The 20,941-nt window shown below is 35.3% G+C and overlaps 5 protein-coding genes across 5 annotated transcripts; 3 read left to right on the top strand and 2 right to left on the bottom strand.

Annotated features, from left to right (window-relative positions):
• Positions 1 to 182: 182 nt before the first annotated feature.
• LOC132059508 (receptor-like protein 6) lies at positions 183 to 5,748 on the top strand. Its single transcript, XM_059452133.1, has 2 exons — positions 183 to 2,873; positions 3,224 to 5,748. Exons 1-2 carry the CDS (start codon positions 2,871 to 2,873, stop codon positions 4,778 to 4,780), a joined length of 1,560 nt encoding a protein of 519 aa, XP_059308116.1. The 5' UTR covers positions 183 to 2,870; the 3' UTR covers positions 4,781 to 5,748.
• Positions 4,888 to 6,636, top strand: LOC132061212 (receptor like protein 21-like). Its single transcript, XM_059454066.1, has 3 exons — positions 4,888 to 5,470; positions 6,048 to 6,224; positions 6,464 to 6,636. Exons 1-3 carry the CDS (start codon positions 4,888 to 4,890, stop codon positions 6,634 to 6,636), a joined length of 933 nt encoding a protein of 310 aa, XP_059310049.1.
• A 4,901-nt stretch (positions 6,637 to 11,537) lies between these two features.
• Positions 11,538 to 13,474, top strand: LOC132059507 (trans-resveratrol di-O-methyltransferase-like). The gene is made up of 2 exons (XM_059452132.1): positions 11,538 to 12,586; positions 12,944 to 13,474. The coding sequence occupies exons 1-2, from the start codon at positions 11,822 to 11,824 to the stop codon at positions 13,250 to 13,252; spliced, it is 1,074 nt and encodes a 357-aa protein (XP_059308115.1). The 5' UTR covers positions 11,538 to 11,821; the 3' UTR covers positions 13,253 to 13,474.
• A 269-nt stretch (positions 13,475 to 13,743) lies between these two features.
• LOC132061211 (uncharacterized) lies at positions 13,744 to 14,448 on the bottom strand. Its single transcript, XM_059454065.1, has one exon. The coding sequence runs from the start codon at positions 14,446 to 14,448 to the stop codon at positions 13,744 to 13,746; it is 705 nt and encodes a 234-aa protein (XP_059310048.1).
• Positions 14,449 to 16,519: 2,071 nt separating this feature from the next.
• LOC132059506 (protein SENSITIVE TO PROTON RHIZOTOXICITY 2-like) lies at positions 16,520 to 18,040 on the bottom strand. The gene has a single exon (XM_059452131.1). It carries the CDS (start codon positions 17,937 to 17,939, stop codon positions 16,617 to 16,619), a length of 1,323 nt encoding a protein of 440 aa, XP_059308114.1. The 5' UTR covers positions 17,940 to 18,040; the 3' UTR covers positions 16,520 to 16,616.
• Positions 18,041 to 20,941: the final 2,901 nt, after the last annotated feature.

The following is a 20,941-nucleotide window of genomic DNA, read 5'->3' as shown; positions in this document are numbered from 1 at the left end:
AATATATTTTCTAAATTACCATTTTTTTTTGAAAAAAAATTTTTGGGGTTTTCTTAAACCAAGTAGATGGAAAAGGGAAATTTGGGAGTGACTCTATTCTTTTTTTTTTTTTTTTCTCCTTGACTTAGTCACAAAAATTTTCTATCTTTGAAAATCTTTTTAAATTTGGGGGAAACGAAGAACAAATGTTGATGGCCAAGAATAACTTTGGCCCCATTAAGTTTTTAACCCTTTTTTTACGTAAGTTAGTCTTCTAACATCCTCACGTTTTTACTACTTGTCAAAATCTAACTGACAATATTTCGGTATTTGTTTTAGTAATCTAACCCCACACAATTAACATAAATTTGTATGTTGCAGTTTTGGCATCCTTGAATGATCGGTGTCTGGAAATTAATTTGATGGAATTTCTTCTACTTATCCATTGAGAAGTCTTGTGCAAAACTAAATAATACGCCAAACTATCTCGGACAATTGTTAGACGTTCTGTAGAAATATCTATGCAGTGTGCGTTACATAACAAGAACCGAGTCATCACACCATTTTGCTAACGTGCACTGCAAAGGAACTTTTTGCAGAGCCCGTGTTGGGTGTTAAGCGTCCCTTGCTTACCTGTGTTGTCGATAATCTCCCTCGAAATAAACACAACATTAGAGAAAATTAGGACAGAGGGAGTATTAGTTTGTTAAGTCTTCTCCCCTTTAAAAGTTTTGTACAACACTACAAAATATGACTAACAAATTATTAGAAGTCACTGCTCATCCATGGACCACAAGTTCTTTACTTGTGATGTAGTTCATTTTCTCTCCATTTGTGCCAAATTTAGACAAGACAAACACTGTATGATAGGTACTAGCAACCAAGACTTAATATAGTCTTCCTGGAAAGATCTGCAACCACAAATTAGATATGCTAGTTGGGCCAAGTACCCCAATTTATTTGTCTCGATGTTTTTGTTTTCTTTCTTTACTTTATACCCCACGGTCCCATAGGGAGAAGGGGAAGGGAATTAATGATGGGGAACTGAACCCGACCTTTATTAGATCATTCAATATTGTTTAACTGGACATGGAATTTAAGAAAAAAGAATGACCTTTGAAACTTGTGTTCTAAAACAAGCCATAACTAAGGGTAAAATGAGAAGTTTAAAGTTACATGGTTTTAAATATAAAAATTATCATTCTTTTGAATAGGCTTAAAAGGAAGGTGCATCACATAAATTGAGACAAAAGGAATATCGAATATGAAGGTTGAAGTGCCTGGACCTCGAGGGAGGTGGCAACTTGCTGATGGTAACTTGTTTATTCCATGATTTTGGACATTAAAGAATGAGAAAATTAGATCACTGTTAGATTTGCATAAGAAAAAGGGCAGAAGATCAAAAACTTTAGTAATTTTTTTTTTCTTTTGTGCCTATTTTGAGTTTTTTTTTTTTTTAAACAAAGAAATGAAGTCATTACTCCAATCCTCACATACATTTTGTTTTGGTTATCAAAGGTATAAATTTCAATCGAAGCAATTATTGAAACAAAAAATTGTTGTATTTCAAAATTATTATCCTTCTATAAGAGACAATTCTTGTGTTATTTGTTCCATTTTAATCCTTGGTAATCTAAGTGACTCTGACCAAGTATACTTTGATTTGTGAAGCCCACATTGGTTAGAATGAAACCTTTCTTTACCCTATCAAGATTGTACGAGTGCTTTTTGAAGTCCTTTTATTAGATTTCTTATTCAAATTTACACAAGACAATTATTATTTGGTTCGTCGTGTCTATCCTTTGAAAAGTCCTGTGAAAACATTACAAAATTAATAATGCCTAACAAGTTGGAAGACCGCTGAAAAGACGAGTAAGACCATCACTCTCTTGAAAATTTGTAAAAACTTAGTGCTCGTCCATGGACCAGTAGTTTTGTATTTGTTATGTAGATCATTTTCTCTTAGTTTATGTAATATGCAAGAATCCACTGTAAACTTGCAATGAGACCTTTCTTTACTCTATTAAGATTGTGCCCGTGCTTAGTCCTATTACAGCTCTTATTCAATCCATTTTGGAAGACAATAAAAGAGACAACTAAAACCATCATTATCTTGGAAATTTGTTAGAAGCATCTGCAAAAAATTTCTTTGCTCTGTATGTGAACTAGAAATTTGTCTCCAGTCACATTTCTACTCTCTCACGGGACCATTAAATGATCAGTGTTTGGAAATTTTATGGAATCCTCCTAATTTAACTTTTCTTCTTTGAAAAGTCTTCTAGGAATCTAAACAATATCCTTGTTCGGGACCACTAGTTTTGCAGAAAATTTCTTAGCAGTGTGTACGCGTGGTGCAATCTTCAACATTTATACCGACATAAGTCAGTATGTGTCTATATATATATATATATATATATATTGATGATTGATTTTGTAAGAACATTCTGTTATTTGCTGAATACAAGAAACAAAGTAAAAATGGGGCGACTCTTTTTGCTTTACTCCTTTCTCAATTTTGTGTTGCTAAGCCAAAGCTTTTTTTCTTCCTTTGCGCATCAGCTAACTAGTGAATCTTTGGCTTTGCTTCAGTTCAAGCGGCCCTTTATTATCTGTGATTCTTTTCCACCAAAAACAATGTCTTGGAATGAGAGTAGAGATTGCTGCACTTGGGATGGAGTCACTTGTGACATGTCAACAGGTCATGTTATCGGCCTGGACCTTAGTGATGGTCATCTTTTGTGGAACAATTCATCCCAACAGCAGCCTCTTCCAACTACATCATCTTCAGACACTAAACCTTGCTTTTAATAACTTTGGTTCCTCTTCAATACCAAATGATATAGGCCGCTTGAGGAATTTGAGGCATCTCAACCTTTCTTACTCTGAATTTCATGGTAATATTCCAACAGAAATTTCATACCTTTCCAATTTGGTTTCACTTGATCTTTCTGGTTATGGATGTGAACTTGATCAGAAAGCATTTCAAATGCTGCTTCAACCCTCAGGGGTTGGCCTGGTGGCAATTGACTTGAGCCTTGGGGTGCTCCCTTTCAAGGTCTCAAGTTCGAAACCCGCTGGGTGCAAACAATTTCTGAGGGCCATTGGGTGGGAAACCTGAATTACCCGTGGTGCACTTGCGGGAAACTCCTTGCCGAGGGCCTGTGCACCCCCGGGATTAGTCGGGGCTCAAAGAGACTCGGACACCCGGTGCTTAATCAAAAAAACATTTGAAATGCTGCTTCAGAACTACACAAATCTGGAGGTAGTTTCTCTCTTAGGTGTCAACATCTCATCTCCGATACCCATGAACGTGTCTTCCTCCTTAAGGTACGTGGATCTTGTCAATACTAATTTGCAAGGTGTTCTCACAGAGAGCTTCTTTCTTCTGCCAAACTTGGAAAAGCTCATTTTGAGGATCAATGATCTTGTCGAAAGAGTTTTACCAAAGATCCACCCGAGCAACACTCTGTTGGAGTTGGATATTTCATTCACAGGAATCTGTGGTGAGCTGCCTGATTCAATTGGCACCTTGAGGTCCTTGAGTCACTTGAACCTCGGAGGATGTGACTTATCTGGTTCGATTCCAGATTCCATTGGCAACCTTACAGAAATTAGGGAGTTGAATTTTAGGGGTACTAATTTCACCGGTCATATTCCTTCAACAATCTCTAAACTGAGGCAGCTCACATTTTTAGATCTTTCTTCTAACTTCCTTGAAGGCGAAATTCCCAATGTTTTCTCTAACCTCCAAGAGCTAGTTGAATTGTATCTTTCTAGACACAGCTTCGTCGGTCCGTTTCCCTCTTCCATTCTAAGCTTGACACATTTTCAAAGCTTAGACTTGTCGAGTAATTCCCTATATGGTCCACTGCCTAACAATGCTAGCATGCTTCAAAAGCTAACTTGTCTGAATTTGTCTAACAACTCACTCAATGGCACAATGCCATCTTGGGCGTTTAGCCTCCCTTCGTTATCTGGTTTGTGGTTCGATCATAATCGATTCAGCGGACTAGCAGATGAGCTGAAAATGAACCCAACACTAGAGATTTTGGATTTAAGTCATAATCAACTCTGTGGTCCTGTTCTCCGATCACTTGGAAATCTCACAAACCTTGTAACCTTTGACCTTTCATCAAATAACATCACCAGCGACGAGGGAGTAAAAATCACTTTTCCTAGCCTAACATGTTTGTACTTATCATTTTGTGAACTGAAGGCTTTTCCACACTTCTTGAGAAACTCAAAAGCACTTGAATTCTTGGACCTTTCTAACAATGCAATTCACGGTCCAATACCTAACTGGTTCAGCAGCATGAGGTGGGACTCATTGTTGAACCTGAATCTTTCACATAATTCACTTATAAGCCACCTGGAACAACTTCATAATTACCATAATCTGTTGAGTCTTGATGTTAAATTTAACTTCCTTCAGGGTCCACTACCTTTTCCTATCCGCAAGTTGAACAACCTTAGATTACTGGATTTATCACACAACCACTTGAGTGAGTCCATTCCACATTGCTTGGGAAGCATGGCTGAGCTAGTGATTCTCGACTTGAGAAAGAATAACTTCACTGGGAGTCTTCCATCGTTATGTGCTCGGAGCACTTCATTGACGACCATTGCCTTCAATCACAATCAACTTGAAGGAGCTATCCCTCTATCGTTGCACAATTGTCGTCAATTAGAAATCTTCGATGTGGGGAATAATGCTATAAATTATACATTTCCAGCTTGGCTAGGAACTCTTCCAGAGTTGCGGGTCCTTGTATTAACTCGAACAAGTTCCATGGATCTATAAATACTCGGGAAACTAAGTTTTTCTTTCCCAGGTTGCGGATTTTTGATCTTTCTCATAATGAGTTCGGTGGGTCACTGCCTGCAGAAGTTTTTGAAAACTTTAGAGCAATGATCAAATTAGATGATGCAGACAAAGGCGAGATCGAATATATGAGACCAATCGTAGGAGCCCATGTTACGTATAATGATTCAATAGGGTTAGTAATAAAAGACCATGAAACTGAGCTAGAAAGAATTGCTACAATTCTGACAGCCATAGATCTATCAAGCAACCAGTTTGAAGGTGTGATTCCGATAACAGTAAAGGATCTTGGCTCACTTTGGCTAATCAATTTGTCCCATAACAATCTCAAAGGTGATATTCCAATGGAACTCGGGCAATTGAATACGCTTGAAGTGCTAGATCTCTCTTGGAATCATCTTACTGGAAAGATACCACAAGAATTGACAGGAATAAAATTTCTGGCGAAGTTAAACCTCTCTCAAAATCTTCTCGTTGGACACATTCCTTGTGGTCCACAATTCAACACATTTGAAAATGACTCGTATGGGGGCAACCTTGATTTATGTGGTCCTCCTTTATCAAAGAAATGTGGAACAAGTGATCCATCGGATGTTCCTCAACAATTGGATTCCGAAGACGAAGAAGAATACGAGTCATATTTCGCAAGTGGATTTACCCTGGGAATCAGTAGTCATAGGCTACAGTTGTGGACTAGTTGTTGGAAATGTCATGTTGAGCCTCATGTTTAAAACTGGTAAGCTGAAATGGTTTGTGGAGTTTCTTGAAGGCATCATTCCCAACAAGAAGAGAAGGCCAAAGAAGAGAGCTCAGAGACGACACACTTAAAGGAAGAGTGAACTTTTCTGTTTCTATTTTTCTCTTTTTATTTTTGTTGTTTGTTGTTTGTAAAGTTTGGTAGCAACTCAATTGTATGTGTTATTATAGAATTAATGGTTGTTCAAGTTTAGCTACTATGTATCTATTTCTTTCCAACTGATCCTATTTTATTTGCTTGGAGAATTAGTGTTGACTCTGTAGTTATTTTTACTAAATCATAATAGGAATTACAAAGAAGAAAAACAAAAAGATTTACTTATCGTTCTATGATGACAACGGATATAGACTATAGGTATGAGCTTTAAGAGTGCCCATTAACTATAGTATAAATTTATTGTGGTTCACTTCTTTCTTTTCCTTTTTTTTTTTTGTTTTTTTTTTTTTTTTTTTTTTTTTAGCATATTAGAACGCATCTTTCGAATTGCAGAGGCTGCTATATTGAAGTCAAAGAAGTTTTATGGACCTATAAGTGCTTCCCAGACTAACTTTTGCTTTCCCAAGTTGCGTATTTTTGATCTTTCTCATAACGAATTCAGTAGCTCACTGTCTGCAAAAGTTTTTGGAAACTTCAGAGCAATGACCAGATTACGTGGCGCAAACAAAGGTGAATCACACATATGGAATAACTCACTTTTTTGACATAGTATATGAGGATTTTGTGAGGTTGGTGATCAAAGGCCAGGATATTGAGCTTGAAAGAATCACCAAATTTATGACAGCCATTGATCTCTATAGCAACCATTTTGACGGTGTGATTCCGAAAGCCATAAAAGGCTTTGGCTCACTTTGGCTACTCAATTTATATCCCATAACAACTCAGAGGTGATATTCCATTGGAAATAGGGAAATTGAATATGCTTGAAGTTCTAGATCTCTCTTGGAATTGGCTCACTGGAAAGGTACAGCAAGAACTGGCCGTCTTAAACCTCTCCCAAAATCTTCTTGTTGGAAACATTCCTCGAGGTCCACGATTCAACACATTTGAAAATGACTCGTATGGTGGCAACCTTGATTAATGTCATCATCCTTTATCAAAGCAATATGGAATGAGTTATCCATCGCATGTTCCTCAACCATTGGAGTCTGAAGAAGAAGAAGACGAGTCCTATTTTGCAAGTGGATTTACTTGGGAATCAGTAGGCATAGGCTACAGTTGTGGGCTAGTTGTTGGAACTGACATGTGGAGCCTCATGTTTAAAGCTGGTTAGCCGAAATGGTTTTTGAAATTTTTTGAAGGCATCATTCCCCACAATAAGAGAAGGTCAAAGAAGAGAGCTCAGAGACGACGGACATAATGGAAGATTGAGAGGGCCAACTTGTCCTTGTATAATAAGTAATGTTAGATATTATCCCATGAATGTTATGCTTTAGTATCTGTTTTACTTTGTGGACTAGGTGAACTTTCCTGGTTCTGTTTTTCTCTTTCATTTTGTGTTTCTTATCTTTTTCAGTTCTGTTTTTATCTTTTTCATTTTCTTTTTCGTATCTTTTTCAGTAATTATCATGTAACTACAATTGTTTTTTGCTTGCAAATATAACTAGTGAGTTTGTATATACAGGTTTCCTACGAATTACTCTACGAGAGGAATGTGCTTTCGTGAATTTCCCTGAACTAAAATAAGTAGTTACAATCTGGCAGATAAAGTATCCTAAGTGTCCAGCTAAATGCTGTGTTGGACATACTTCTTTTACGTGAACTTGCATAACCAAAAGTATCAACAAACATATCAGTGCATGAAGAGTTGGTTCATGGTTGAAATCATTTGACCAGAAAGCTTGTTTTGTGATTGCTGCTCTGCTCCAAACAGAAAATAATGAACTAGAAACAAAAGAAAAAAGTATATGCCTATATCTTTGCTTTCAAAAATTGTTCTGTAGAAGTGACATTTATTGTATTCCAGCTTCCGAGATCACCAGTTATGATATGTAATATGTTAACGATCACAAGTTTCATTTCTTTTTTAAATTTCTAAGCCGAATCAAACTACATTACATAAATTGGAACCGGGGGAGTAACAACTATTGAAGTGGAATAGATTCATTCAGATATTTGGTTGACAGGTTGAGAGTTTCATCTAACATTTACATGTTTGAAATAAATCTAAAGCTTGTCTTTCACATAACTAAAACATATACAAGTTCCCCTGCAGAGCAAGTTTTTCTCTGATAGACACTCGTATAGTGTGTACAACATTATAGGTGTTTTAGAAATCATAAAAAATTACTCCATAATGCAGGAATTATATTACTTTCTATCTCTCTTAATCATAAAGAGTAGATCATATTGCTATCTTTAAAAAATATGATCTCTTTCTTTTTGGAGGGTTTTTTCTGGCCGATGTGGAAAGATTTCAAGCAAAAAAATGCCTTCAGATTCTGGATGTACAAAAAATAAGATTTTTGAAAACTTGTATGCACAGAGAAGTGAGAAAATAAATGCATAATATATTTGAAATACACACGTCAGATAAAGTGGCATATCCAGAGTACTAGTACTTAACTTTCAAATATTTTGTCCCTAATAGTTGCCTGATTATTTAAATGGGAAATTTTCAAAAATATACAGCTTCTGAAAATATTTACACAAATATGAGCTCAATCAGCTATTTATACACAAAGTATGGCTATGTGGACCTGCATATATAAAGCATACTATGTCTAAGGCATATTAGCAAAATATATAATGGAAATCTAGACATATTGCTCTGAGACATGAATACATAAGACAACTGATTTCTGAAGTATATCAGGCCTAAGGATAACCCTGCAGACCCATTTACTAAAGGACTCGCAAGGAATATGACTAGCAGTAACGTTACAATTATTAATTTTAGATCATAAAGAAAATGAGAGCGGAGCTAAAATAATTGCTCGCAATATTAAATGCACCAATATCTTGTTAGTTATGGTTATGATGTTCATAATGTTCTTTGCATAACAGGGTGCTGCAAACAGAAAGGTGGCTCGTGCTAGTAGCTAGCCGTTCACACAGTGTATTTACACGCATGTGTGATAGAGAGCAAAGTTGTATCTCTTTACTTAATTCAGCCATCAGATTTAGTCTTTTCGTACCTTATCCCCTTCAAACTGGTATGTAAATTTACACACAACCTATATTTGAAGTGGCTCAAGGAATAACTCACCACCGATTTGCTCCTTGTCGATTTGGCAGGCTCTGAAAGGTAAAGGAGAATAATTATGAAAAAAATGAGAAGATAATTTATGTTGAAATTTTCTTCTAAACTGCAATTATTAGACAACAGGCAGAAAAGCTCAGGAGCTGAAGGTGAACATGTAAAGGAAGCTACTAACATCAACAAATCTCTTTCAACATTGGGGTACTTATTCATTTATGGTTCTTTTGTTCTAGTCTTCACTTTCTACAAGTACAATACTGAATATGCAGATTAGTGATCATGAACCTGGTTAACATATCTAAATGGGAAATCTTCCACCGAGATTCAAAGATGATATTTCTACTCTAGGTGAATGAATAATAGGTGTATCTCAGCTTTCAAAGGAAATTCGATCATTTTCTCTGTGAGTTAATCTGAAGACATCTAAAATCTATTGTGGAATGCACTTTAAGTTAGTCCAGAAATAGTCTGTTTTTTGTAATGAAGAGCTCTAATACAGTCTACGTACTGTTCTACACTCAGAGGATTTTATTTTCTGGTTTTGACCTGTTGCTCTGCACTGATTATTAATAACGGCATTATGAAAATGGTCTTTCTCAGTTCATCTTCTCTGCTATTGATTGGCAAGTAGATTTAAATGGAAATAACCGTTTTCATGTTTTCTAAACGTAGGAAACTGTTTATGAATGCTCATATGTTATTGTGGGCCAACATTTAAATATGTCATTGCCGTAAATTGAAGAAACAGCTAACCAGTACGCACAAGAATATGGGCAACTCCGCTTAAATGGATGGGAGAAAACAGAAGCATCATGAATTGGAAGGATGAAGTTCTCTGGATATCTAAGAGGGCCAGTAGCAACAGGCCTTTTGCTGGTATACTTTAAATTTCTTTTTGCTGCTACTATTTATCATATCTGGGCTGAGAGAAATGCAAGGAGATTTCAAGCTACCAGAATGGATCATAGTCACAGAATCAGACAAATAGTGTTCCAGCTTCACATACGAGGACAGGCACTAAGCAAATGGGCAAAGATACTAGATAGATTAAACAGTTTTCCTACTTAGACAGATTTCATTGTTTATAGTACTAGTACTTTGTAAATATTACACCTGGTTGATATAAAAAATTTCCATTTCGACCAACAAAAAAAAAAAAAAAAAAAAAATGTTGAGCCTAGACAGCCTGATTTCAATTTCAATTTATTCTGACTCAGTTGCGAGCTTAATTAGTACTCATACAACCACACTTACGATCGAGAGTCAAATGTCTACCGCACTAAAAAAAAAGTTCAACTTGAAAGAAGCAGAACAAAGGGTTCGAGATAGGACGATAGTCCGGTTGTTTGGTTTTGGAAGAATCAAATGAAAAAAGGCATTAAGACCCCTTTTTAGTTTTGAATAAGCATGTGTTTGCTCATACTGACATACTGTGTTTTCACTTATTTTCTTTACTAGTAATCAGTGAAGGGGGTAAATGACAAGAGAGGTTGCTCAGATGGTAAACACCTTCCACCTCCAACCTGACGGTTGTGGGTTCGAGTCATCAAGGGAGCAAGAAAGGGGAGCCCCTGGGGGCAGGGGTGGGGGAAAAAAATGGGGGGTAAATAATATGAAAAAAATAAGTTTAAGGACCCCGCCTAGTTTAAGTGTGTAGTTGGCAATTTCGCTATAGTTTTAGGTAGGGGTGTATAAAGCAAACCGATAAACCACACCAAACCAATAAATCGAGTCAAACCGAGAAAAAAACCTGACTAGTGATTTTGTTTGACTTGGTTTGTTGTTGGAAAAAAAAAAAAAACCCGACCATAATTGGTTTGGTTTTAGCTAAAAAAAGTCAAACCGAACCAAACCAACCCGACATTACATGTATTCGATTTTTAAATATTTTATACATAAAAATATTGATTTATAATATAATTTGTAAATATTTCCTAAATTTTTTCGTAGTTTTTTGTCTTTTATCATATTATTTTAAGCTTGAACTTAGAATTTTGAATGTCAATAAGTTTTATATCCTATGAATGTTAGTAACTCAAATAAAGTCCAAATCAAAACAACTCAACACTAGTGCTAACAAAAGAAATTTAATTCTAACTGTAGGAATGACAGTAATGTTGGATATCCATTCTTTAGTTTTGCATAATTGGTTTAGAGCGTAAAAATACATAGCTTAATTTTTTCTTTGACATGTAATTAATACTTATTAGCAGTACTTATTTTAGCATAACTTAGTATTTAGATTAAAGTCATTTTCTTTATGGCTTATTAATTAGCAATACTTATTTTAACCGATTTTATTATCTTTTTTGTTGAATATTTTAATACGATGTCATCACTCATCTCACATTTTGTGTTATTTTATTAAGAAACATCTCAGTTATATAGTTGTATCTTACTAAGACTAAAGAAATATTTGAAGTTAAGAAATATTTGAAGTAAAAGTCATATGTTTTGTATGAAGACTTTTTCGGAAAAAAACCTGAAAAAATCGAATAACCCGAGAAAACCCGAAGTTGAAAAACCCGAATTTTATTAGTTTGGTTTGGTTTATAAATTTAAAAACTCGACGCATTTGATTTGGTTTGGTACTGAACCAATCTAGTTCATGTACACCCTTAGTTTTAGGTGCGTTTCTATGACTTATCCCATTTATTTAAGTCAAACTAGTAGGCTAATATTGAAAAGCTTTCCCATTTATTTAAGTCACACTAGTAGGATAATATTGAAAAGCTTTGGTTTTTTTAAACTGTCCTCATCATGTCCAGTCCACTATCATCAATAGAATAATTGGCGTTCTAATGGCAACGACACACTAGTAGGATAATATTCAAAAACTTTTGGTTTTTTTACTGTCCTCATCATGTCCAGTCCACTATCATCAATAGAATAATTGGCGTTCTAATGGCAACGACATTTTTCATGTCACAATCAACTAAAGTCATGTAAAAGACTATAGTTTTGTAGCCCCTACAAGTGGATCTTCCTTGAATTTTCTTTGTAACAATTCAAAAGTTCATATCAAGATCGATCTAAGAAGAAAAAGAGCAGGGAAATTCTGATAATGGAGGCTGACGGTGTTCCAACAGCGAGTGAAATGTTCCGAGCTCAAGCTCATATCTACAAGCATGCCTTCAATTTTGCGAATTCCATGGTTCTTGGTTGTGCAATTCAACTAGGCATACCAGATATAATTCATAGTAATAAACAGTCAATGACTCTGTCTGAGTTAGTTTCAGGACTGAAACTTCCTCCTGCAAAATCAAATGGAATTCATCGATTGATGCGCCTATTGGTATACTCTGGCTTCTTTGCTACTACTAAAAAGCTTGATGAAAATCAAGAAGGTTATGTTCTTACTCCTCCTTCTAAGCTGCTTCTGAGTAGTGAAATCCCAAATTTGTCACCTTTTGTTAGAGTAATGGTTGATCCTGTTATGGTGAATCCATGGCAATCATTGGGGGATTGGTTTTTAGGAAATGAATCCACCCCATTTGAGACAGCACATGGTGCACCCATGTGGGAATTTTGTGACCAAAATCCAAGATTCAACAATGTTTTCAATGAAGCTATGGCTAGTGATTCCCAAATGATGTCTTTGGTTGTGAAGGACTGCAAAGAAATTTTTGAAGAGATGGATTCCTTGGTTGATGTTGGAGGTGGCACTGGAATTATAGCTAAGACTATTTTGGCTGCATTCCCTCATTTAAAATGCACTGTGTTAGACCTCCCTCATGTTGTTGCTAACATGCCAGATACAGAAAATTTGAAATATGTGGGAGGAGATATGTTTCAGTCAATTCCCCCTGCTGATGCCATTTTGTTTAAGGTAACAAGATGCAATCTTTTGCTTACAAATTGACTTGTATGATATTTGATCACTAAGTCCGTACATAGAAATTTTGGTGCGGTCATCATCTGTAGGAATGACATAATGCTAATCCATGTTCCACATGGCCATCAAGGAAGCATCGGAGACTTGCTCCTCCAAAAATAGATCCCTTTGTAACTTCCTGAGCATTCATACTTTGTTATGTAGTCTTTTAATTACTATGTAGAAGGGAAAAATAGGCGATTCGGATCCCCGCTCTGCTGATTTCCTCTCGTCTACTTTCTTGCTCATGCTTGTCTAACAAAACAGTTGAGAAATTTTGTCCTGTGATTGAGAAAATATGACTTTTTGCAGCATGTTATGCATAATTGGAGTGATGAGGATTGCGTGAAGATGCTAAAGAGATGCAGAGAAGCTATAGGGGATAAAAATGAAGGAAGAAAAGGGAAGGTCCTTATCATTGATATGGTATTGGACAGAGAGGAAGAAGAAGCAGACATGACTGAAGTAAAGCTCACTTTTGATGTACTAATGATGGTTGTAGTCACTGGAAAGCAGAGAACTGAGAAAGAATGGGAAAAGCTATTCCTTGAGGCTGGCTTCATCAACTACAAGATTACTCCTGCTTTTGGCCTAAGGTCTCTCATTGAAGTCTTCCCTTGAAATTATCCACTTTATGTCTCTTATTTTGTAATTTTTCTTTTATTTAAGTTCTATGCACTGAATGTGTTAAAAATATTTATACAATCAAGTTAATTAAATGTAAATTTTTATAATAAGTATTAACAGATACAGAAATCAGAACCAACAGATGTAAAAAGCTAATCCCCAGCAGCTATGTTATGTAAAAATTAAAATAAGTTGATGAGCCAACAATTTTGTGCCCTTCTCAGCCATGTTATTTCTACATGATTCATGTGAACCATATTTGTTTGCGGAATTTGTATCTATTGTTCTCAGCAAGAAGCTGGCTCTATTGAGAGAACACAATGCATCGGTAAGAAGAATCAATTGTTGCCAAGGATAAGTTCTTTTTTTTTTTTTTTTGAGAATGGTAACAATTAATCTATATATCCACAGGTATAACTACATCCAAATGTGTAGTCCCCCTTCAAAAGTATCACAGCTTACATTGCCTTCCTATTTCCACTAAATTACAACCAGTCAATAGCTGTTAAAATATCTGCTGTTTGATCTACCATTTCCTCTTTACACCAAAAATAGTAAATAGCTAAACAATTCATCTTCATTTTCTGCATGCTGCTCTGCTTATCTTCAAAACATCTCTGATTTCTCTCCTTCCAAACTGTCCACCATATGCTTGCTGGGACAATCTTCCATCTCTTCTCCTTCTTTGCTGCATTACCATCTCTGTTCCAACACTTCATTACTTCTTTTATATTTCCTGATTTCACCCAGTTGATTTTTTTCATCTTGAGAAACAACTGCCACAACTGGTCTGTCACTTTGCAATGCAAAAAAAGATGGTTGACTGTCTCTGCTTGTTCCCCACATAAGTAACATCTAGAGCATAGGTGAAATCCTCTTTTGTTCAGGTTCTCATGAGTCAGTACTACTTCTTTTGCCAAAAGCCAGGAAAAACAATTTACCTTGTAAGGTATTTTGGTTTTCCATATCATCCTCCAAGGCCATCCTGCCTCCTGATTTGTTGTTGAACACAAGTCTCTGTATGCCGATTTAACAGTAAAATTCCCTTTACTATCAGCTTTCCATTCCAAAGTATTCCTCTCACCTGTTAAATTGTTGAAATGTGCTACTGTGTTGTAAAAGGCTGCTATCCTTGGCATCTCCCAATTCCTTCTTAGATGTAGGTTCCATCCTTGTCCTGTCCTGTCCATATTTCAGCAATTGTGGCTTGTTGAAGTTGGCATAAGGTGTAAAGATCTGGGTACATTTGCTTTAAAGGTTCTTGGCCACACCAACTGTCATCCCAAAAGATACCTTCAAACCATTCCCCACTTTAAATCTTGCTCTAGAGAAAACTAAAGGCCATAAATTTCTGATAGATCTCCACAAACTGCAACCGTAAGGGGTAGTTACCACTTCAGTCAGCCACTTATCCTCCATCCCATACTTTGCAGTGACCACTTCCTTCCAAAGTGAGTTGTCAGTTGTTGCAAATTTCCACAACCATTTCATCAATAAGCTCTTGTTCTGTCTGCTCATGTCTTTGATTCCCACTCCTCCTACTTCCTCGTTGATTGTCAAATCCTCCCACTTAACTAGATGGAACTTCTTCTTGTCTTCATTACCTTGCCTAAGTTCTCTTATGGAGAAGCTTGTTGTTCAACATTGTTCACCCTCCTTTGCCCAGGGTTTCCTTCATAATTGTGCTTCTTTAAAAGCCTGCAATCTCTTTTAAAGTGTCCCTTTTTACCACAATGATAAAATGTCATTTTTTTCTTATAGTTGGAAGAACTTTCGTTTGAAACATAAAACTTCCTCTTTTTTCCAGCCTTGTTTTCAAATTTTCCGGAATTATTTCTCTTTCTACTCATATATTCACCTTTGAACCGGTTTCCAAAGCATATTTATTTTCATGCTTTCACGTTTCTTCTTCAATTCTAATATGCTTTGTTAACTGATCCACTGTGAGATCTTCAGCAACATGAAAAAGTTTCTTTCTATAGTCATTCCAATTGGCTGGTAATTTTGCAAGTACTGCAACCACTTGAAGAGATTCAAAAACATCTACTTTTAAATCCTTGAGTCTAGAAATCAGAGCAAGTAATTCATCAACTTGTTCCATGACAGATTTTCCACTTAACATTTGAAATTCAAAAAACTCATGCCAAAAAAATCTGTCTGTTCCTTGCTTCATAGAAGTGTATTTATTTTCCAAGGCTTTCCAGATTCTTTGGGGTGATTTGATAGGAAGCAACAAATCATATAAACAATCAGATAAAGAGTTTTAAGATAAAACCTCTACATCACACTTCATATTCTTCACGTTGCTTGAGTGCTGCCTTAACGTCACCACTCTCATTCTCGGTTGGTTCAGGAATTGCAGGTGGTTCAGTCATTTGCAGATATGCAAGTCCCAGTTCTGCGAGAAAGAACAACAGCTTGACTTTCCAACGGGTGCCTCCTCCTTCAACATCGCCAAGCATGGTGTGCGGTTTTTCCACTTCCAGTCTGCAAAGAGAGACACGGAGTTTCTAAATACAAAACCATTATAAAGTTCAAGTCTTTTTCACATTCCAACAAGAATATTGGACAGTAGTGCTGAAAAGCAGATATTTGAGATCTTAAGCCATATAACTGAGCAACATACTTGGCCATAGGCAAACACATTACACATAGCTATTGTGCAATTTTCCATCATTGGGCTTTAAAGAGCATCTCTTGTTAACCTAAAGAAATGAAAACAGAGAGACCACACCAAAGATACATGACAAAGGAAAGACATTAGCCAAAAAAGCAAACCTGAGTAACATTCTCATCAACAACCATATCAAATGTAAAACCTGAGAGCTTTCATGTCTTACACAATTACCATATCCTTGTAAAGATATCTCGGAGTTACTCAAGGCGCGTAACCTGCATCAATCAGTCAAACCTAGCTCATCCTCATGAGTAATTTAAGTTCTATCCTGATTCAGTAAGATAAACTAACCAAATACTACCTATATTCTACCAGGGAGATGGTTAGCAACTCACAGTACAGCCTTTTCAACCTAATTTGTTCCCAACTTCCCATTTATTTTGGGTTTGTCAAACGCCAATACAGTCAAATTTTATTTGACTGTGAATTTCTGGACCATATCTGAGAACATTTACTTTTTATACATCAAAGTACTCCCTTTGTGCTATTTTGTTTTATGCAGTTACTTATTTTTGGACTCAAACATTTAATTTGAAGCAAACAGAGTGATTACTTGAACATTGTGCTCCTTCCAGAATAAAAGATCTTTAACATACCAATTCTCTTTTATTAGATAGAAAGATATAAAACAAAGAATACAAAATATGTACTCTGAAACAACAAATACATATAGCAGCACTATCAACTATCAAACCATCCAGTAGTATCTTGATTAACTGTATTTAAACCATTTGGAGAAGAAGATCCAAGTAAATCTTGAAAGCAATAACTATCAATTGATTCAAACCCATCATCAAGCATTAACCTATCCAAAAACCCATCATCCGACCCGGTTCTTATATCCAACAACCCGTTATCCAACCCGGTTTTGATATCCATTACCACATTCTCCTCTTCCCCTTCAACAGCAGGCATATGTCCTTCAAACAACGCCATATGACCAAACAACTTATCCTTTCTTGAAAAACTAGTCCCACAAGAACACTTCCATTTTGTCTCACCACAATGCTTCAAATGGCTTTTCAAATCAGCAAGTACCGAAAAACTCTTCTTATTACAACGTGTACATGAATACATCTTAGGACAATGACTTCTCTTGAAATGATTCTTCACACAAATCGCAGATTTCAACGGTCTAAACTTATTATGCATTTTGTTCCTACAACAACCTACGAACGGACACGAAAACCTCTTGGTCTTATTACCCGAACTCGATTCGATGTGTTTTTTTTCAGGTTTCGCTAATGCTTCTGGTGTTTTGTATTGATTTCCATGAGCTCTCATATGCATACGTAAATTCGCATCTCTTTTAAATCCTTTTCCACAGTAATCACAAAAGTGGATGTGCTCAGCTAGTAACTCAACTGCATCCAGTTCAATAATTTCCCCTTCTTCGTCGTCGTCTAAAACCTCTGTTAAGTTTGTGGAGTTGCTGACTGGGCGTGAGTTTTCTTTTTCTTGAGAGTTTTCCACGTAAAATTGGGTGTTGTTTCTTTCTGTTGTTATTGGTTTCATATATTGTTGTCTCTTATCATTTGTGGACCTGACTGAGTTGGTGTCTGGCCGTGGGTTTTCTTCTGTTTGAGGATTTTTCACGTAAAACTGTGTGTTGTTTTCTTCTGCTGTTGTTATTGCTTTCATATATTGTTGTCGCGTAACATCTTCCACTTTCAACTTGGACACTTTATCCTCAGAACTATCTCCCCGATAATCGAATTCCGAAAACGTTCTTTTGTGATTCGATATCGGACTTGGTGATTGGGTTGAGGATAAGATAGCGGCACCGTTAACGATGATTTGATGAATTGCTGAGGTGATTTCATCGGAAACCATGTTGATTTGGTGTTGACCAAGTAAAGTATTGGAGTTGACTGAATCTGAGAGGAATTTATGGAGTGAATCCATATGGGATTGGACGGCTGAGAGGTTGACAAGTGGATCTTCGGAGATTAAAGGAAGGTTTGTGTTGGCCGGAGTATGACTTAAGTCGCCGGAAAATGACATGATGTGTGAATAATGTTGAGAGAGTTGTAAGGAATATGGAAGGGAAGATAATGATAGAAGTTTCGGGGGTGTTTTTTCTCTTTTTTGATTTTATGGTGGAAATGAAAAGTGGGCACTTTAATATTTTTTTTGGCGTTGTCTCTATTTTGACTTTAAAGTTAATTGATGAAAATAGTTGCACACGCTTGAAATGACACGTTTGAAAAAAGATACCATGTTTAAAGCGTAGCGGTGTCAATTGTTTTCAAAAAACCGATTTAAACGACCGAATCGTATCGTATAGAACTGATTTTTAGGTTTCTTTTAATAAAATCAACGGTTTTTACAAAAATTTATAACCGTACCGAATAATTAGGTTGGTTTTTTATTATATAAAAATAAACCGAAAAAATATTGAACCATGCCGAATAAGTTTATATGTGTAAAATATATTTTATATATTAGATTTCAATATAATAAAATATTAATTTTTTTGCCTTCAGTTCGGGATGATGAAAGTGACAACAAGCCAGCAGCATAATTAACACTTAAAATTCCAATTCTGAAACCTATTATACTAATCCTATTGAAATTAAATAGTTCTAGCATCTCGAGTAGTAACTAGCTTGTAAGCTATAAGGTATTTCAACGATCTTGGATAGAAAGCTACAAAGTATTAGATATCTTTTCTCTCATATTATTTTAATTCTCTTATTGGATACTTAATCTTAGTAGACTCAGTTCTTAAGTCCCATCTTAATTGATTTTTGCCTCCTCGTGCGATATAAATTATACTTTTTGTCTTTATTTAACATTGTTTTGCACTACCGTAAAATAGTGGGATCAATCTTTATTCTTGATGTCTTTCATGTTTTCTTGGTTCTTAAAACGTAAAAATGTCTAGAGAGTTTTTGTCAAAAGCCTTAGAAGTATGCATGATATCGTGTCTTTAACTTTTACTAGTAACTATGACATGATGTTGTTTTTAAAAAAAAAAAAAAATGAAAATTAACCGAACCGTACTGAAACTGAAGAGAAACCGAGATGATGGGACGGTTTCGAAAAATCTAATTTTGGTTCTACAAAATGAAATAACCAAAAAATCGATATGATATAAATTTTAAAAAATAACCGCTCGAACCGTACAATTGACACTCTTAGTAAGGAGTGCTTTGAGATTGACAAGAAGTGTGCTTTTCTTTTCTTTTGCGGAAGTAATCCTTAAAAATGACAATAAAAATTAAAGGCCAAAAAAAAAAAAAAAAAAAAAAGAAAAGAGAGAGAGAGACAATAAACTATATAATGCCACATCTCCATCTAAAAACGAATGGAAACATTTTAATATGAGTATAAACGACCATAATATTAAGTATCTTTGCACATACATTATTTTTAATTTATTTAAATAACATAAAACGGTATGATTACCTCTAAATTTTTAGTTGATTTTTTTTTTTTAAAATTTTGTAAAAGGATAACTATTTGACCTCCTATATAACAATACCGATATTATTTTAGCTTATTTAGTTTTTGTTCATTTTTTGTTGAAAACATATTATATTATAAAAGTAAACAGAGGCGGAGTTAGAATTTTAACTCTATGTGTTCTGAGTTGGGTGAAAATCGTTTTAGTCCTCGAACTTTACTCTAAAAATCAAATACCTCCCCCAACATTAAACAATCGACATTTTTATCCGCTTATCTCAATTTCCAACCATTGGCCGGTAACTATAGATTAGTTGACCGATCATTAAAGGGGTAAAATGGAATTTCACTTATATTCTTAGTTAATCAGTGGGTGCACTAATTAATCATATATTATTTTCCCATAGTTTTCCTCTGTTAAGTAATTCTAACGTGTTTCTACCTCAATTAATAATTCCCAGCCTAACCAATTCTTCATATTTCCACAGAAACTTTCACAACCTTGTAATAATTGTTTACTAATCTGGAATTTGTCATCTCAATATTTGAAATTTTGAATCGCTTTACCTCTGGTGACCTTTGTTATTCTCCTTTTCAAATGTCAAGACAAACGTAGAGATGAAAATACAAAATGGCTGTTATTAATATATCGATTCTCCTCCGCTAAACTCACCACAATCTTCTCCAATTCTATCTTTTCGATTTTCTGCATTTCCTTATATTCTTCCCATTTTTCCTCCACCAAATTCACTAGCTCCAGTTAAGAAGGTGAGAAGAGTAAGATCCATAAACAATTGTTTACAAGGGTTTGAAAGATTCTTTGAAAATATGAAGAATTGGTTAGGCTGAGAGAAATTAATTAACATAGAGACGCATTAGAATTACTATAATGGACGAAAACTGTGGGAAAATAATATGATTAATTGAGACACCCACTATTAATTAAGAATATAAGTGAAATTCTATTTTACCCCTTTAATGATCGGTCAACTAATCTAAAGCTATCGGTCAATAGCCGGAAGTTGAGATAAGAGGATGACAATATCGATTGTTCAATGTTGGGGGAGGTATTTGATTTTTAAAGTTGGAGGAAGAAAATGATTTTCACCCGTTTTGAATTTAGAACAATGAATTCATGTTATAATAATCGGAAAAGGCTAAAAAATTTCCTTAACCTATTGAAAATAGCTCAAAAATGCCTTCCTTCATCCTATTGGGTTAAAAATGCCCTTAACTTTTTCTTTTAAGTTCAAAAATGTCCTTCGGTTAACAGAAGTATGACATGAAATTTTGTTAAACAAGTGGCCATATTTTATGCCCTCTCTTCTTCAGTGTTACATCTTGAAATTGAAAACAACATTCGGTTCCAAATAAAACTCAGTAGAATCGATTAACTGAGTGGTTCATAATCTTGTCCTCAAGAAAAATGAAGAGCAAATCTTAAAAATAAATAGAAAAATTAACCATTACCTACACAAATTTATAACAGAGTGTTCTTAATACTGGCATAAACACTCAGATTATAAATACCCTTTTCCACATTTTATTAGTTGACATATGGGAATCGCCAATTAAGAAATTAAAAGACAAAATTTTGG

Source organism: Lycium ferocissimum, chromosome 6 (genome assembly GCF_029784015.1).
Source record: "Lycium ferocissimum isolate CSIRO_LF1 chromosome 6, AGI_CSIRO_Lferr_CH_V1, whole genome shotgun sequence".
NCBI classification, from domain to species: domain Eukaryota; kingdom Viridiplantae; phylum Streptophyta; class Magnoliopsida; order Solanales; family Solanaceae; genus Lycium; species Lycium ferocissimum.
The sequence above is the reverse complement of the archived record's forward strand: the minus strand, read 5'-3'. Positions and strand labels throughout refer to the sequence as shown.

What these genes read in the sequence shown, in the direction of transcription:
- LOC132061211 (XM_059454065.1), bottom strand. Translation starts at nt 14,448, where the DNA reads ATGGACAGGACAGGACAAGGATGGAACCTACATCTAAGAAGGAATTGG.
- LOC132061212 (XM_059454066.1), top strand. Translation starts at nt 4,888, where the DNA reads ATGATCAAATTAGATGATGCAGACAAAGGCGAGATCGAATATATGAGA. An exon ending in TGGATTTACCCTGGGAATCA is followed by an intron (nt 5,471 to 6,047) that starts GTAGTCATAGGC and finishes TTCGAATTGCAG; the next exon opens with AGGCTGCTATATTGAAGTCA. An exon ending in ATTACGTGGCGCAAACAAAG is followed by an intron (nt 6,225 to 6,463) that starts GTGAATCACACA and finishes CATTGGAAATAG; the next exon opens with GGAAATTGAATATGCTTGAA.
- LOC132059507 (XM_059452132.1), top strand. Translation starts at nt 11,822, where the DNA reads ATGGAGGCTGACGGTGTTCCAACAGCGAGTGAAATGTTCCGAGCTCAA. An exon ending in CTGATGCCATTTTGTTTAAG is followed by an intron (nt 12,587 to 12,943) that starts GTAACAAGATGC and finishes GACTTTTTGCAG; the next exon opens with CATGTTATGCATAATTGGAG.
- LOC132059506 (XM_059452131.1), bottom strand. Translation starts at nt 17,939, where the DNA reads ATGTCATTTTCCGGCGACTTAAGTCATACTCCGGCCAACACAAACCTT.